A 16,674-nucleotide genomic window follows, 5' to 3' on the forward strand; every position below is an offset into this window, starting at 1 on the left:
TTCAGTAATTTCTGTTTCCATTGTGCAGTTTATTCAGTTTCAGATTAGAAAAAAATTACTATGTTTTTGACAATTTGCATGCATAAACTCAAACATTTCAGCCCAAAAAAGTACTGATTTCTTCCAGGCTTGTATTAAGGCGTTCAGGAATTTCACCAAGGCAGACAAATATCTTGATTTAAAAACAAAAAACAATCAAAATAGAGAGACAAGCTACAATTCAGATTTACTTCTGTTAACAAATACAACCACAGTGAGTCCTGGTAGTACACAGTTGCATTCTTTCTCTTTTCAGTTGTGTACAGCTGAGAGGAGTCAAAGTTACTGAGGAAGAGTTATCTTCAGCCAAAGTTTTCTTCAACAGTGTCTTGATTTAGAGTGCTGAATAAGCCATTGTAATGTTATGTCTGCCAGGACAGATGAAACAAAATGAAAAACTCAACAGCCTGTTTGCAGAGTGTAGAAGCACTACAGAACATCAGCAGGTTAATACGAATACAAAAACCCCAACCAAACAAAACCTAGAAACCACAGGCTCTCATTTATACATAATTAAAGCTCAGCACTTAAACCTCTAGATGGGCTTTTTCTTAGTTTTCTAAATGTTTTTAAATTATGTGCATTTTGTATTCTTGAAATATGATGACTGACATCCAGTTCTCTAAGCCACAGATGAGGGACTGTTGAAAAAGCAAAGATTTAAGATGACCATAAAATGAACTGTAAAATCCAGACTAGAATGAAATGCAATGTGAGAACAAAGGCAGAAATACACAAACAGAAGGAATGAGAAGGGCAAACGTGACAATATATTAAACACAATATATTAGAAAGCTATTTAGGTAGGTTGTTGGACTCCAAGGTCTCTGAAAGACGTGCAACACTGGACTAAAATTTGATAGCTGAAATTGGCACCCCTCCTGATGCAATCTAATGCATTGGGCTGAAATCTGCAGCAGTTCACAAACTGATTCATGAGTAGATTAGATGTTTTTGCCTCAAGGCAGTAACATCTGTCAGGAAGGATGTCAGGGGGCAGCAACAGCTCTAGCCCTCAAATTGAAATTTGTTGCCATATATGTACTTAGTTGAAGACAGCACTCCATGAATATCCTTGCAGAACAGCTTAGACACCGTGACTGCAAACAAAAGCATCCCACAGCATCTAAAGCAAAGCTAATAACTATATAATAATCCTCCACAGTCTCTCAGGACACAGAAACTGGCAGCCTTACACCTACACCTCCTGATGAGACCAGTTAGGTAGGTTGCAGTGTGCACTGAAAAACAAGTATCATCTCATTCAACTGCACTGACATTAATCAAAAATGCATAGGAAGAAGACAGCTCCCAGTCTTCTCCTTAACAGACTAGTAGTTTCATCACTTTAATAAGCTAAATATATTTTCATTATAGTCTTTCATTATAAATGATACTTTCCAGCCCTTTAATCTCCCTAGGTTCTTGTTCAATCTCTTTTCAGTTTCTCAAGGGCTTCCTCAAAATACGTCACAGACTGCTCCAGCAATGCCCACACAGTTCCAAACACAAATGATATACACAGTCTGCTCCCATTTATTACTTCTTTGGGCAAATATTCAGGAACCAGGCTAGTGTTTCTAGGCATAATGTTACACTGGAAGGTGCTTGACCGATTCTCAGTTAGGATTTGAGTCTTTTTCATCACTACTCCCAGAACTTCCACAAGTAAGTGATCTACACAGTTCTGCATTCGTGATCGTTCTTTTCATTATTTCCTTGTTTGCAAATTTTAGCATCCTTTTTTTTGCATGTTTTTCTCCTCCAGGACATCCATATAAATGAACCAGGATCAAAACCTATTTTCTCCAGGACTCATTCAGAATTTAAGCTGGTTTTGCCAGTTTCCAGTCACAATACCACTTCTCAGAACCTTCTCTGCAGTCTTGCCAATTTGATGAGGATCAAGCACAGCATTTCAAAAACCTCAACCATCTTCACTGTCTTTCACCTATTGATATTATCCTGTGTTGTCTTCCGCAGTCCTTATAGCCTGAAGCCTAATCTTCCCCAGTGTAAAAGTATGTATTTCCCCTTGCTCTGAGATAACAGTTGCATCCCAAGCTGCAGCAGACCTGGGGCTGGTCTCCTTCAAACTAACACATCCCAATCACATACACCACTTCCAGGAGAAGCCCTCACTCCCTAACACGTCTCTGCACAGAGCTGAAATCTTCCACAGTTCACTGAACCAAGGTATAATGGCATAGTCTTCTCACCATCTCCACTACCTGGTTCTCTCTGTGTAAGATGGAAATTTCCCCTGCTGCTGAGAGAAACTGGCTTTCCTCCCACTCCTACTCTCACAATCTCTCATTCAGCTGAGCCCTACAGAGCTGCCCAGCTCTTCTAGCAAGTCTGGCTTCCCCAAGTAGCAGCTATAAATATGAACCCAGGCTGCATCCCTCCCATTCAGCACCACTTGTTTTAGCAACATGCAGAGAAGGAGGGTGGCACAGAGGCAGCGCTGCTCCCAGGCAACTGCTGCTGCTGGCTCAGTCTGTGCTTCATTCCCTTCTCCTGCCCTGTGGAGGGAAGGGAACAGGAAAGTGGAAGATAGGAGAGACAGGAAAATGCAAAAACCAAAGGCAAATGGAGGACAAATTCATGGGGCTTTTATAGGTCCTCACTACAGGATACATCCTTTTCACCTCCAATGGGACAAAAGCACTACGCCCTCAGTTCGACAAACACCACCATAGAGCCACATGCATGTAAAACCTGCTTACCAAGTAAAATCTTGTATGGAGTAAAATACGTAATTTTTTTTAGGGTCACCTAATAATTGCAAGGTCTTTGTACGCAGCCACTGTTTTTTCAAAAGTAATGTAGATTTCTTGTAAAGGATTCAATTACTATGGCCTTTAAATATGCTTTTCCAAGGTCCCTGTCAAATTAACTTCTCATGGAACTAGATAATTCTACAAATTACTTTTAAATTACACATAATTCTAGGTTGAAACAAATACAGTTGTATACAGTATTTGCAGAATATCTTTCAGTGTAAAATGATATTAAAGGTAGATGTTCAGATCTCATCAACATTTTTAAGATTTGATCCAGAGTACAAAGCATATATTGATGATGCTGGAAAAACCTTACCAATGTTATCCTTCTCTTTACAGGAAATAGAATAGCAACAGATTTCTCTGTCTTGAATAGCTGAAAGGTTTCTACAGAAACAAAAATAATAAGTACTGTTATAATGCCACAAACTGACAACAAATTTCCATTAAATGTAAGTTTTCTGCATTTTACTCAGTGGGTTCAGTTTTGTTCTCAGATGTTAAACTCTTAAAATATGCCACACAGAAAACCACACATTTCTTAAAACTATAAAGACTAAAAGGTTATAAAGTCATTTCACAAAAATTCAAATCTCTCATTAAGTCACTGTAATAGTGCGTAATAAAAACACAGAAATCCATGAGCTAAAAATAACATTTTGTAGTGGTAACCAAGTATTATCCATGTCTTATCATTCACCTTTTACTCTTTTCACTTAGAATTCAGAGTTCTTATCTCCAGTAACTCATAATCAAGTAACAGTACTCAACTGATTACACCATTTATCTTCAGGATGTTTACTATATCATACTTAATATATCAGATCTGATTCCTATTGAAAGGATGCCTCTACATTCAGGAAGAAACTGATTTCTTAATTAACTTCTTTCTGGGAATTTCCCCTCTCAGAGTTTCTGAGCACTTTGTTATTTTTTCATTTATTTATCCTCACACAAGCGACACATATGCATAAAAAAGACTATGCCCCTGAAGCAGATAGGGAGTGGAGGCACTGAGAAGGAAAGAGTCTTGAGATCACAAGAGACTCTAATCAAGAAGACAACTAAATAGTGACTTCCCTGAACTTCAGTAGACTTGGCCTCTTCAGGGATCTGCCTGGAAAAGTCCCATGGAGTAAGGCCCTATAGCAAAGAAGTGTTTGAGAAAGCTGATTAATATTCAAAGATCATCTCCAAGCTTAAGAGTAATCCATCCTTACAAGTCCAAAAAAAAAGTCAGAAAGCACTAAGTGAATGAATTAAGCTCATGGCAAGACCCAGTAATAAAAAGGAAGTATACAGAAGGTGGAACCAGAGACAGGTAACCTGGGAGGAATACAGAAACATTGTCCAAGCATGCAGAGACACAGTTAGGACAGCCAAAGCCTAACTGAAGTTGGACCTCATGAGGGATGCCAAAGGAAACTAGAAGGGCTTCTCTAAGTACATAAGTGACAAATGGAAGACAGAAGAAAATGTGGGCCCACTGTTCAATAAGACAAGTACCTGTTTACAAATAAGACAAGTACCTGTTTACACAGGACATTAAAATGCTGCCCTTGCTAGCAAGATTAGCCTTCAGATCCCAAGCCGCAGAGACCAAGGGTAAATCAGGAGCAAGGAAGTTGTACCCTTGATGGAAGAAGCTCAGGTCCAGGAATAAATAAGCAAACTGGATATAGAGAAGTCTGTCAGGCCTAGTGGGATGCACCTACAAGTGATAAAGGAGCTGGCTAACGTAATTGCGGGCCACCCTTGATAACCTCTGAAAAATCACGTCAACTGGGAGAGGTGCCCAAGAGTGGAGGAAAGTAAATGTCGCTCTTCAGAAAATGCAGGAATCAGGACCCAGGGAAGTACATGACAGTCAGCCTCACCTTGATTCCTGGGAAGGTGATGATGCAAATAATTCTGGAACTATTCCCAGGCATGTGACAGACCAGAAGGTCATTAGGAGTAGTCAGCATGGATTCACAAAAGGGAAAGCATGCTTGACCAACACAATAACCTTCTACAATGAAATCTACAGCCTGGTAGGTGATAGGGGAGCAATGGATACTGTGCACCTTGACTTCAGTACATCTTTTGACAATGTCTTCCATAGTATCTTCATAGACAAGCTGAGGAAGTACGGGTTGGATGAGCAGATGGTGCACTGAAGACTGGTTGAACAGTCAGGTGATCAGTGGCACGAAGGTCAGCTGGAGTCCAGTGATTAGCAGTGTACACCAGGAATCAATACTGTGTCCAATCCTGTTCTACATCTTCGCTTGTCACGAATGATGGGGCAGAATGCAAGTTTGCTGATGACACAAAACTGGAGAAGTGGTTGATACACTACAGGGTCGCGCTGCCACTCAGAGGGCTCTCCACAGGCTGGAGAAATGGGCTGACAGGGACCTCATGCAGCTCAACAAGGGGAAGTGTAAAGTTCTGCCCTCGGGGAGGAACAACCCCAGGCACCAGGACATGTCAGAAGCTGACTGTCTGGGAAAGCAGTTTTGCAGAAAAGGACACCAAATCGAAAATGATCTAGCAGTGTGGCAAAAAAGGTTAATGGTATTCTGGAGTGCATTAAGAGTGTTGCCAGCAGGCTGAAGGAGATGATCCTTCCCCTCTTACTCAGCACTGATAAAGCTATACCCATGTCCACTTGTGGGCCCCTCAGTACAAGAGGGATGTGAAGCTACTGGAGAGAGTTCAATAAAGGACCACTAAAATCATTAAGGAACTGGAGCAACTCACATATTAGGAAAGGCTGAGAGAGCTGGGACTGTTTAGCCTAGAGAAGAAAAGCTTAGAGAGCCACATCTTATCAATGTGTACAAAAATCTGAAGGGAGGTTGTAAACAAGATGGAGCCCAGTGATGGGACAAGAGGCAATGGTCACAAACTGAAACACAGGAGGCTCTCTGAACTTTTTACCTTTGAGGGTGACCAAGCACTGGCAAAGGTTGCCCAGAAAGGCTGCAGTCTCCATCCTTGGAGATATTCAAAAATGCCTGGACATGGTCCAGGGCAATCAGCTCTAAGACGCAAACGGCTCTGCTTGAGCAGGTGGGTAGACAAGATGATCTCAAGATTCCTTCCAACCTCAGCTATTCTGTGAGTCCCAGTTTAGCTGTCTACACTTCAAACCATCCTTACTATACCAAAACTTCACTCCTACTAATTAAAATTATGTGACTTGTGACACAGAATCTTTTTCTACAAAATTAGTGCTATACTGGACATTTTTACAAAATTGTGTATTTCCTTTACATTTACCCTTAAAATCCATCAGTTTATTACTTTCAGTAATCCTGAAACTAATAATAAGTGAATAAGTGTATGTTTTGGATATACGCCAAAAATATCTGAATTGCTCAAATTTACAGACAGTAGTCTGAAATGGTTCTGTTCTAATGCCATTCGAGCATTAAACTGCCACTACAATGTACTCTGAAAAGTCTAAGCGACCCTATTACCACCCATAGCAGTTGCAGCTACAGGGATGGAAAAACAGAATTGTCTGAAACAACTTTACACAACTGAAACATCAAGAAAGGTTCAAATCTACTGCAGTCAGTTATCAGTGTAGATCACTATGTCAAGTGCCACCAGAGCTTCAAGTGAGAATGTAAAATGGAATCTTTTATAGCCGGTTATTGCCACAGACTTCCAATGATCTTCTCTTACATATCAAATTTCACAGTGCTTCAGCTTTTTACACAAGTCACTTACTTACAATTTCTCAATTAGCTGCTTCTCATCCAGTGCACCTGGGAGGTCTCTTTTATTTCCAAGAACTAACACCTGAAAGAAATAATTCATATGCATATTAAATCCACAAGCGATAAAAGTTTATTTTTGTTTTTAACCATTGGTTGGTTATTCTACCAATATGAAGAACTATTCTGGTTCTTGCAGCGAAGTATTTAGAATGCAATAGAGGACATATTCAAAATGACCAATGACTATGGCAGCATCATGGAAATCCCACTCTTAGGGCCAGATGCTAAATGCACAACCTCTGAAAACTGGATCCAATTATTTCTGGGTGTATTACTGTCAGACGTCTCCTTTGGAAGTGAATCCCTCCATTCTGGATTGCATTGTAGGATGGTAACAGATTCCATGCAACTAAACGTGGAAGAGAGCATGCACCAGGTGCACTTAAGCACCAATGGACAATCATTTCACAGGACCAGATTAATGCGAATCAAAAGCAGGTCCCCAGCAGCAGAGGCTAGATCCTAAAGACCCACACATGATTCTCTTCACAGTTTTGCTTCCCTGCTTTTTAACACTGAAATACTAAACAGCCTGGCATCCGAACCACATATCACACAAGCACCAGCCAAATGACCAATCCTTCTCCCTCCACTTTGAGCATCCATGGTAGAAATCTGAAAGGAAGCCATTAGGAAAGAAGTTGGAGAAACACAGATAATTTACTGAATAGATGCTGGAACTTCAGAGTTCCTATGTAATACTTAAGGCTTCAAGTATAAATGAAGATTAGATAAATGGGTTCAGCACATTCTATGATAAAGTAAGCAACTGAAGGTTTTTCTAATTATGATTGCATTAATGTTTTCCAGATGTGCTACAATTTTCTAGGTCAAGATTGTCCCGTTATTTCCCATGAACCTAGAATATATTAAACTCATTACCTGCAGTCTCAAATTAATAAAGTGACTTCAAAATCTATAATGCCAAAGCCTGAGTACAATAAATTGAAGGAAGTTCAATACTAGTTACTACCTATGAAATAAAGGTAAGTAAAAAATACATCACTGCACCTTGGAAATTACCATGCTGGTCAGGCTGGGCATGTGGAATGTGGTATTATAACATATAAAAGGCAAGGAACTTAATTAAATACTTCTGAAGATACGAGAGACCTATCATTTCTGGAAGGAAAAGTGAGAAGTAAAACAGCATGTGAAGAGAGCACAAAGGACAGGCAATGTCACTCACTATGAACAGCATGACTATAGATTTCTGTAGGATTTGTTCAATAGGTAATTACTATATAAAATCACAACAATAATAGCAAACCTTATAAAAAAAGATAGTCACTTGAAAAATTCTCCTTTGAGAATGGATGTGTGAGATCTTGATTCTCAGAATGTTTTTATGTTGGCAGGCTGTCTATTCATCCTCAGATGACTTCAATTACTTCCAGTGGCCAAGCGTCCAAATAATTGCTTACAAAACAGGGGCCAAGAAAGAGCCACCAAGTTGTGAGCAACTTCTTCCTCATTTGTATGTACTACTGTTTTCTTTTTTACAATCACAGGTATGAGCTCTTGCTTGGTGATGTCAACATAAAGACCAATATTAATTAGATGGATTTCTAAACTGGCAGACTACATTTAATTAAACATTAGTCTCCACCTCCATAATTCCTCATTAGAACTTCAGCTGAATACACTATTCTTTGATGCTTCCTACTGAAGAAAAGATGCATATTTGCATTTTTTTCCCACACAATTTAGTTTGAAAAACTTAGTCAAGAAAAAGTCAGGACACATAAAAAGCCAAGCTCCTACACAATCTCTGGAAACACAGGACACTACCTGATGTTAGTGTCTGCCAACCTGCAGAAAGACAAATCTCACATGCCTTAAGAAACATGCCTCAGGAACATATCTGGGTCACTGGTTCAAACCCAGCCAACAAGGGGACTGACTCAAAGTAATTACTGTCTGATAATACTACACACAAAACCAGATTTTTTCCAAATCTATTCTGACCTTTAGACAAGAAAACATACAAACACACAATAATTTTTCTAATAGTGCTCAATGTATCAAGGCTGCATCATATTTAACTTAATATTTTCAAGAGTCCAGAGGAACTAATTCATGAGAACTTACTGTCTACATTCCAGTAAGAATAATAATCAAAATACTTACTGGAATTCCATGCAATTGTGGCTTATCTATCAAACTGTGTAGCTCATTCTTTGAAGCTTCTACTTTTTCTAAGTCTGCTGCATCCACCATGTAACTGCAACGAGAATGTAGTTATTCGTAGCATTGCCCACTACTTGCAGAAAGTTGCACTAAAACATCTGAAATGTGACAAATGTGTTCATATTGACAACAGCATTAGAAAAGTCCTGAGTTGTATAAACCCCGCATTTATTGATACAGGAAAAAACAGAATTAAATACAGCCTGTGGGGAAAAAATGGCCTGGAATATGCAATTACTCATATGTCTGGGCTGCTGGATGTGTAAAACACACTGCTTTCATTGTATTGGGTCTTCTTATGTAATGGAGGTGGACAGAAAGAAAACCTTACCTATATTATTTTTATATATAATATATAATACTATAATAATATATATTGCAGAGTACATTTTCTGTAGGCATACAAAAGAAAACTTACACAACTGCATTGACTCCTCTGCAATAACGCTCCCACATGCTTCGAAACCTTGGCTGTCCTCCAATGTCCCATACCTGGAAAAGATAAGAACACCACAGCCCCAAAACATTTTAAACTACAAAGTAGTTACACAACAGATTAAATGAACTCTTACATGCAGCATGCAGGTTGTATTGCCAATGCCAAAATTTTTTAAGCAACTTTCCTCAAGAAACTGGTCTTCTCATCTCCTTCCAGTTAATGGAAAGGGACAGGTACATTCACAGAGCAAGTCAGTCCTGTGACATCAAAAGCTCCAAATATCCATTTGAAGAATCTTACCCTTTCCAACTCACTTTTTAATGCGGCTACAGAGACCTGAGTTAAGAATATATCAGACCTTCAGCAGGCTAAAAACAGATATTAAATAAAGAGTTGGTTGGAGAGCAGATTGAGTCCACATAAGGGATGATATACTCTAGGGAGCACCCATACCTTCACAGCTCTCCCATTTGTTCATCAAATATGCTTTAAAAGACAAATGGATTAACTGATCAGAATCAGAAAGGAAACAGTAGTATAGGGTAGGCCTCAAGTGATTAAGCAGTGTGACCCTTAAGGAAAAAAAGCTCAAATTCTGCTTGGGATTTTATAAAGCTTCAATCCTGCAAATACTTATTCATGCTATTAGTGTCCAGCAATCCCACAAAATTCCTTATTGTTAAAAGGCTAACACATTATTTTTCTGTACAGAAGTTATTTATTCTGTCTCGTTTGCAAAAAATTCAGTATTTTTGGTGGATGACCATAATCTGGTTTCAAAACTGTTTTCCAGATCAAAATACCAGGGAATATATCTAAATCATGCAGGCAAGGGCTGCATGACAATGTAGCTATTGCAGCTACATCCAAAGACAGTTGTGTTACAAGTGACACACCTATTAAAATAGTGATGAACACTGAAAAATAAGTCATGGATTTGTTCCTCTGTCAAGGACAATCAGAAGTAATTATTTCTTATTTCAACCAGATTTAGATATCAAAACAATAGGTACCATATACCAGATCTAGGAGGCATATACATTACAGAAGAAACTGAATTTGGAAATAATATACAGAGAAGCAAAATTTTAGGACTTGTCTTCACGTTTACACTATAAATCCAAATGTAATAAACCTGCTGCGGCAACAAAGACTTGCACAAAAGAGTTAGACTTAACAGACCCTTGGGATAAGGCCTTTTGCAATTAATGTCCAGTATTTTTTTAATTTCACGGCTCATAAATGGTGTTTATGTATCAATTTCTGTATAATTTTCAATATCTTATGTTCATACTTTAGAAAGAAATATTTCCCAATTCACCATTAAAATCAATCCCTGATTGATATCTTACTGTTCCTTCTGACATAAAATTAGTATTTCACCTACATGTAGATTGCCTTTAATCCCCTGTGTAAGATCAAGAATTTTACATACGAGAGAGTTGAGGGAACTTCTGACCATGAAGTGGGTATCAATTATTATCTGCACTGACATTTGACGCATAGTTTCAAAAGTCTTAATAAAATTAACCCTTATATTATAAAAGCTTGAACGTGATGAGTACACAGTTCAGCATTATGGTTAGATGACAAACCTTATACCAACACTAATTATTCCAATAACTCATCAGGACCTTGAAACTATCTGTAGCCATCTGGTGCACATCTGTGTGTCTGGAAAAAGAAACTAAATTATTTTCTTGGTAGATCAGAGAAAAAAGAAAGGGAAAGAGGACAGGGCAGGTCAGTAGTCAGATTAGATTTTTGCAACACTGGTAGCCATGAAAATCTACAAGATTATATAGCCTGGACTCTTCAGAAAATAAATAATACAAGGTAAAAAAATATTAGTTTTGTCCTTGTTTGATGATATACTGTATCTTACTGTATTAAACTGCATTACAGAACAAGATTACTCTCATTAGGAGAAAAAGTCACCTTGAAACAATGGAAAGATGAGTAATTTCCAGTCAGTTTCTCTAATCAGGCTTACAGCTATTCATTAAAATACAACATGAAGGACACAAGACAGACTAGGTGTTTTACATAGTGCTGGGAACTCAGTTTATGTCAATATATTAATCTATAATTATCTGAAATAGAGTAAGAAAATAAATGCATAAAATGAAAAAAAATCTTCACCTTTCTGCCTATGAAACCGAAATGGTCCTAGTAGTAACTTTCTAATACTCTTTATTATACTGAATAGCCAGTGAGAGAGTTAACTACTTATTAGAAACACAAATTGCTGCCCCAAAGCACTTTCACAGTACATGACTGAACAGACAGCACTGTGAGAATACAAGAGGCACCCAGAAAGGAAAGAGGAGAGGTCGCAGCATTCAACAAGTTTTCTTGCAGAGCCTTGTGTGTTTTCCATATCAACTATTTTTGTATCCCAATATTTAATACACAGGTAAAAAGTATATTCTGGGTGTGAACAGGGAGAGGCAGGAGACTACACTTTAACAGCTGAACATACAGCTAGTTTTAAAAAGAAATTTGTTTTGTCTGGGTGTTTTTAAAAAGAGACTGGACTCCAAATTTCTCCCATGGTTTTCACTGGTCTCTCAGGAATAAAAGTTTCAAAATATTTAAGAGGTAATTTTATCCTTAGAAGACCAGTTGATTTTAAGAATCATAAAAGGCCTACAGAATGACCAAATCAGAAAAACGTGTCTTTGACAGCTGGTACCGTTTCCTCACAGGATCAAAATCTCAAGGAGTTGTTCCGGCTCAATCTCAAAGATACATATCTTGTTGGTACTGCATTTTATAAATCACTATTTTATTTGTTCCTCTCTACTCCTATAGCATAGTAATTCTTATTGTGCTTGCAGGTCTACACTCTCATTAAAAAGTGCAATGTTTTAATCTGTAAACTAGATCACCATCACGGAATCATTGTTGACCATAGTATTTATTAACTAGCTATGTTTAAGGAGCAGATCCTTTTCTTTTGCACAGAGTTTTATCATGACAGTTGAGCAGAAATGCAGCTGAGGAACAGGTTTGAAGATTTTTGAAAGTTCTCAGTTACAGGAAGGCTCATTAACACTCTAGCTGTGTTTCTTTTAATTAGCTTATATTGTGGGAAGGCTTGACGGTTCATGAGAAAGTTGCAGGAAAAGTATTTTCTAGATGTCAGTTTACATGGCTATTTTCAGACATGCTGGGTAGGATATTTCTTGTGGACAGGGACGTGTACAATGACACATTTGAATTTTGATGTCAATGCGTGGGTTCAGTACCTACAATCTCACAGTAGTCAGCAAAGTCTAGACAGCCATTCAGCTGATCAGATGTAACATCTTCAGGATGACAGAATTATGCTCTAGGCTTGACAGTACTCACTACAGCTCCTCTGACTATCATTAAAGGAGCTTAAACCTCATTGCAGATATATAACTGTTTACATTCAGACATCTTAACTTGCAAGATGAATCCAACACTACAAATACTTGAACTCATAAATGTATCTTTCTTCTTGGAAGTATTCAGAAAGTATCAGCCACAAAAACAAACCTGAACAAACAAGTAAGGAAATCGTAAACACAGAAGAGTATTTAGGTAGAATAAGGTGGCACCAGTAACATCCAACACCACCATGTTGTACACACACAAGGCTCCAGGTGCTAAGATGTGACCAACGAGCTCAAGCACACACAGCAGTCATTGCATTGATAGCCAACTCAATGTGTAATAACAGGGACTTAAAACACCTAAAGTGTAGGCATCTAATCCAAGTGACCAAAATTCCTCTGTGTCTACTGAAGAGCTCAGAGGGCACCAAGAGCAGGAAATTATCTGTCTCACCCACCCTGCCTACCAGGTGAACCATTCCTGCAAAGCACAGGCTGCTCTCCACTGAGTTCAGACAACTGGCTCAGGCTGGCTTACTTATCACCTGGCTAAGCTCAGTGGAGACAAATCCTAAATAGTCACCTATTCTAGATGGAATCTTCAACTAACAATGATCATCTTCTTCATCTAATAAACAGAAAAATAAAAAACCTAAAAATTTTTTAATAAATTGCCCAATGTATACAAAACTACAGAACCTTACTTGTAGTACCAGCCATGTAATTTATTAGGGAAGTTAGAATACCTTACTGCTTTAGAATACTTACTACCTATTATCCTATATTTTGGAAATGCCTTTACATTTACATCTCTTAAAGCTGACAAAAGTATGCTACATGGATACATTTTCTGCAGGAAATGCTTTCCAGAACACTATGGTCTTTGAATTCAGTCTTGGCCCTTTAAAGAACCCTATTGTCACTCCTCACTGGCAGTAAAGTCCAACTTTTAAACATACCAATGGGTATTTTATTTTAGTCACATCAGACAAAAAAAAGATCTATATGCACACTTCAATGTTTATCATTATTTAATTTAATCATCATACTTTCACTGAAGAACTGGAAATAGACTTGCAACACAAAATGGCTGAGTATCTTCAACTCCTGACAACAAGCACAGAGGCATTTTAACAGGAGACAGTATTTCTCAATCATCTGCCATTTTATCACAGACACAAGGTAAAACGTTGGAAGGATCAACAGGCGGATTTTAAACAGGACACAAAAGTAAAGTCTGTTCTTAGAAACTGTTTTCTGAACCTCGTGGTGCTTACCTCCACTCTGGGTTCTCAGGCAGGAGAGTACCAGGGAACTCAGCTTTAAAGATAAGACTGCAAACCTCTTGATCAAGACATAACACACACAAGGAGCCAAACCATCCCACCCTCAATATTGTGTCCTCCGCATAGCAGAAAGCCTTGATTCTGCATGACCACATGCCACCCTCTGTACCCCCTTTTCACATGATCTTGAATCAGTCTCTAGACATCATAGTCCAAAAGGTTCTGACGAAAGCAGGCATACAGAAGTTCTAAGTTGTAGGCAGAACTTGCACTTAGAAGACTGAGAGCAAGGAGACCAGAGGCAAGGACATAGGTAGCTCAAAACAGCTAATCAATAACTACTGCAGTGATTATTATTTTTGCTTGTCTTTGAAGAACATATATAATCATGAAAGCAAAAATTAGTATTTGCTCAGCATCAGAGAAAATCCAAGAGATGTGCTGGGAAAAGGTAATCTAATATTGGTAGATAGTACAAGGAAAGGACATTCTCCCATGACAGATTTAACCCCACGGTTCTCTGGCACTCTCCTCGTGTATTCTCCTTATCCTTCACCTCTCAAGTCTGAGCAATCCTGACAGATTCACAGTATTTAGCAATGAGGCAAAGATGCTGAAGACAGAGCTAAGCAGGGACAGCATTTATGGTTCCCAGGTGTCCCAACAGGATGTTGGAACACACCATGTGTTTATATAAGCTGCAGATAACTGCAATCTGAGAGTGGATAAACAGAAGAGATCAGAATCCTAAAGTACCTGGACCAGACAGAGGAATGGTCTGAAATAAGGCAGCTGAAATTTCACACAAAGCACCAACGGAACCAAATGCACCCACACAAAATGGATAATTACCAGGTAGAGGTGCAGGACAAAAAGCTTAAGTAGTTCACAAACTAAATATAGATTGCAACAGTGCTGCAGATGTTAAATCAGCATGGACTATCAGAAGCATCATATGTACAATTTTGGAAGTATGTACTGCCCTGTCCTCAGTGTCAGGGAGGCTTCTATGCTGGTTTTGAGAATCAGTCTATAGAACAAACACAGACAAATTTCAGATTCTCCTGATGAGATAAGAGAGGGTGAGATTTTGACAATATGACATATACAGAGGGGAGGAGGGGGGAGCACAACCATAATGTTTCCCAGGAAATGGTTGCTAGGTTTATAAGAGAAGAAAGAAGCAGCTCAGCTTGTGATGACAGCAACTCATGTCAGATACTAGGACAAGAGCTTTCTAACACGAATGAAAGAACATTGTGCAAAACAAGGGATGTTATAGAACCTTCTTCACGGAAGAACAAATTTTAAGAGGCAATTACCTAAGATATTTGGTAAATATCTGATTCACCCTTGAGATCAACTCTCAGTTCTCGTTTTTAGGAGTCCTAACAGTTATTCTGAATGACTGGTGAAACGTTCAACATTGCCTGTTCTGCCTGATGACACTGCCTTCTGACCACAAGCGTCTGGACCACTGTAGAGGTTCCTATACAATGTGTCATCCTGTCTTACACTCTGCAGCACACAACTCCCAGCACAGATACAGTCTCCAAGGCTTTTCTCAAACTATCAGAGGGGAAAGTACTTTCATACTTTTCCTTCTTAGTTGATCCTTGAGTAATTCCAAGTATGCTCCATATTTATTCTTTTGAGCCACTCTCTAACCCTCATTTAACTCCTCCTCACAGAACCACTGAGGCATAATCTATAAGATTGCAAAATCCAACTTTTCCTGGTCAAAGCAAGGTCACCTAGAGCAGACTCCTCCAAGGATGGAGTCTCCAGAACCTGCCTGGTTTCAATGTTCAATCCTCTTCACACTGAGAATGCTTCTTCTTGTGGTTTAAACGGAACTTCTCATATTTCAGTCTGTGCCCACTAGACACCACAAGAAAAGTTTGGCTACATCTTCTGGCTACACTGATGAGATCTCCCTGAGCCTTCTCTTCTCTAGGCTAAACAGTCTCAGATATCTCAGTATCTCCTCATATGAGAGATGCTCCAGCTCCTTTATCATCTTCATGGCTCTTTGCTGGACTCTCTCCAGTAGCTCCACATCTCTTTTCTACTGGGAAGCCCAAAACTGGATATCATGTCAGGTATGGCCTTACCAGTGCTGAATAAAAGGGAGAGACCACGTCCCTTGACCTGCTGTCAGAGCTCTTCCTAATGCACCCCAGGATGTTGTTGGTCTCATCTCTCTGCTGCAAAGATAACACTGCTTGCCAATGACCAACTTGGTGTCCATGAGCACCCCCAAGTCCCTTTCTGCAAAGCTGGTTCCCAGCCAGCCAGACTGTAGTGGTGCCTGGAGTTGATCCTTTTCAGCCGCACGACCTTGTACTTTCCATCTTTTTACCTTCATAAGGGTCCCATCAGTCCATTTCTCTAGCCTGTTGAGGTCCCTCTGGATGGCAGCACAACGCTCTGCTGTACCAGGCACTCCTCCCAGTTTTGTATTACCAGCAAACTTGTTGAGGGTGCACCCTGTCCCATCATCCAGGTCATTAATGAACTAAACAATCCCTGGGATTTATCACTAGTAACTGGACTTCCTGCTGCGGATCACAGTCCTTTTTGAAGCCACCAATACAGTTCTTCTTACACACACTGGGACATTCAGCAAAAACTCCTCTTTAAAGAAATAGCCACTTTGACTTGAAATCAGCCCAGACATGGCATGGCCTTTTCAGAGTGACCCAAGCCATACAGAGCCAGTACGTGCTGCAACACTGCTGAGCTATACAGGGAGTACACACAGAGGCTTGTATTACTGCATGACACGCAAGATGATGG

General features: G+C 39.2%; 1 protein-coding gene across 1 annotated transcript in view; it reads right to left on the bottom strand.

Moving 5' to 3' along the window:
* LOC113987785 (ADP-ribosylation factor-like protein 8B) overlaps positions 1–16,674 on the bottom strand; it is a 26,976-nt gene continuing 10,302 nt past the window's right edge. The window contains exons 3-7 of the mRNA XM_027720874.2: positions 9,207–9,280; positions 8,729–8,822; positions 6,553–6,620; positions 3,142–3,212; positions 1–407 (exon numbers count right to left, since the gene is read on the bottom strand). Coding sequence (XP_027576675.1) covers positions 358–407; positions 3,142–3,212; positions 6,553–6,620; positions 8,729–8,822; positions 9,207–9,280 — 357 coding nt within the window. The 3' untranslated portion in view covers positions 1–357. The remainder of the gene's footprint in view (positions 408–3,141; positions 3,213–6,552; positions 6,621–8,728; positions 8,823–9,206; positions 9,281–16,674) is intronic.

The sequence above is a fragment of the Pipra filicauda genome, unplaced genomic scaffold (assembly GCF_003945595.2).
Source record: "Pipra filicauda isolate LSUMZ 115617 unplaced genomic scaffold, ASM394559v2 scaffold113_size4260070_pilon, whole genome shotgun sequence".
NCBI classification, from domain to species: Eukaryota; Metazoa; Chordata; class Aves; order Passeriformes; family Pipridae; genus Pipra; species Pipra filicauda.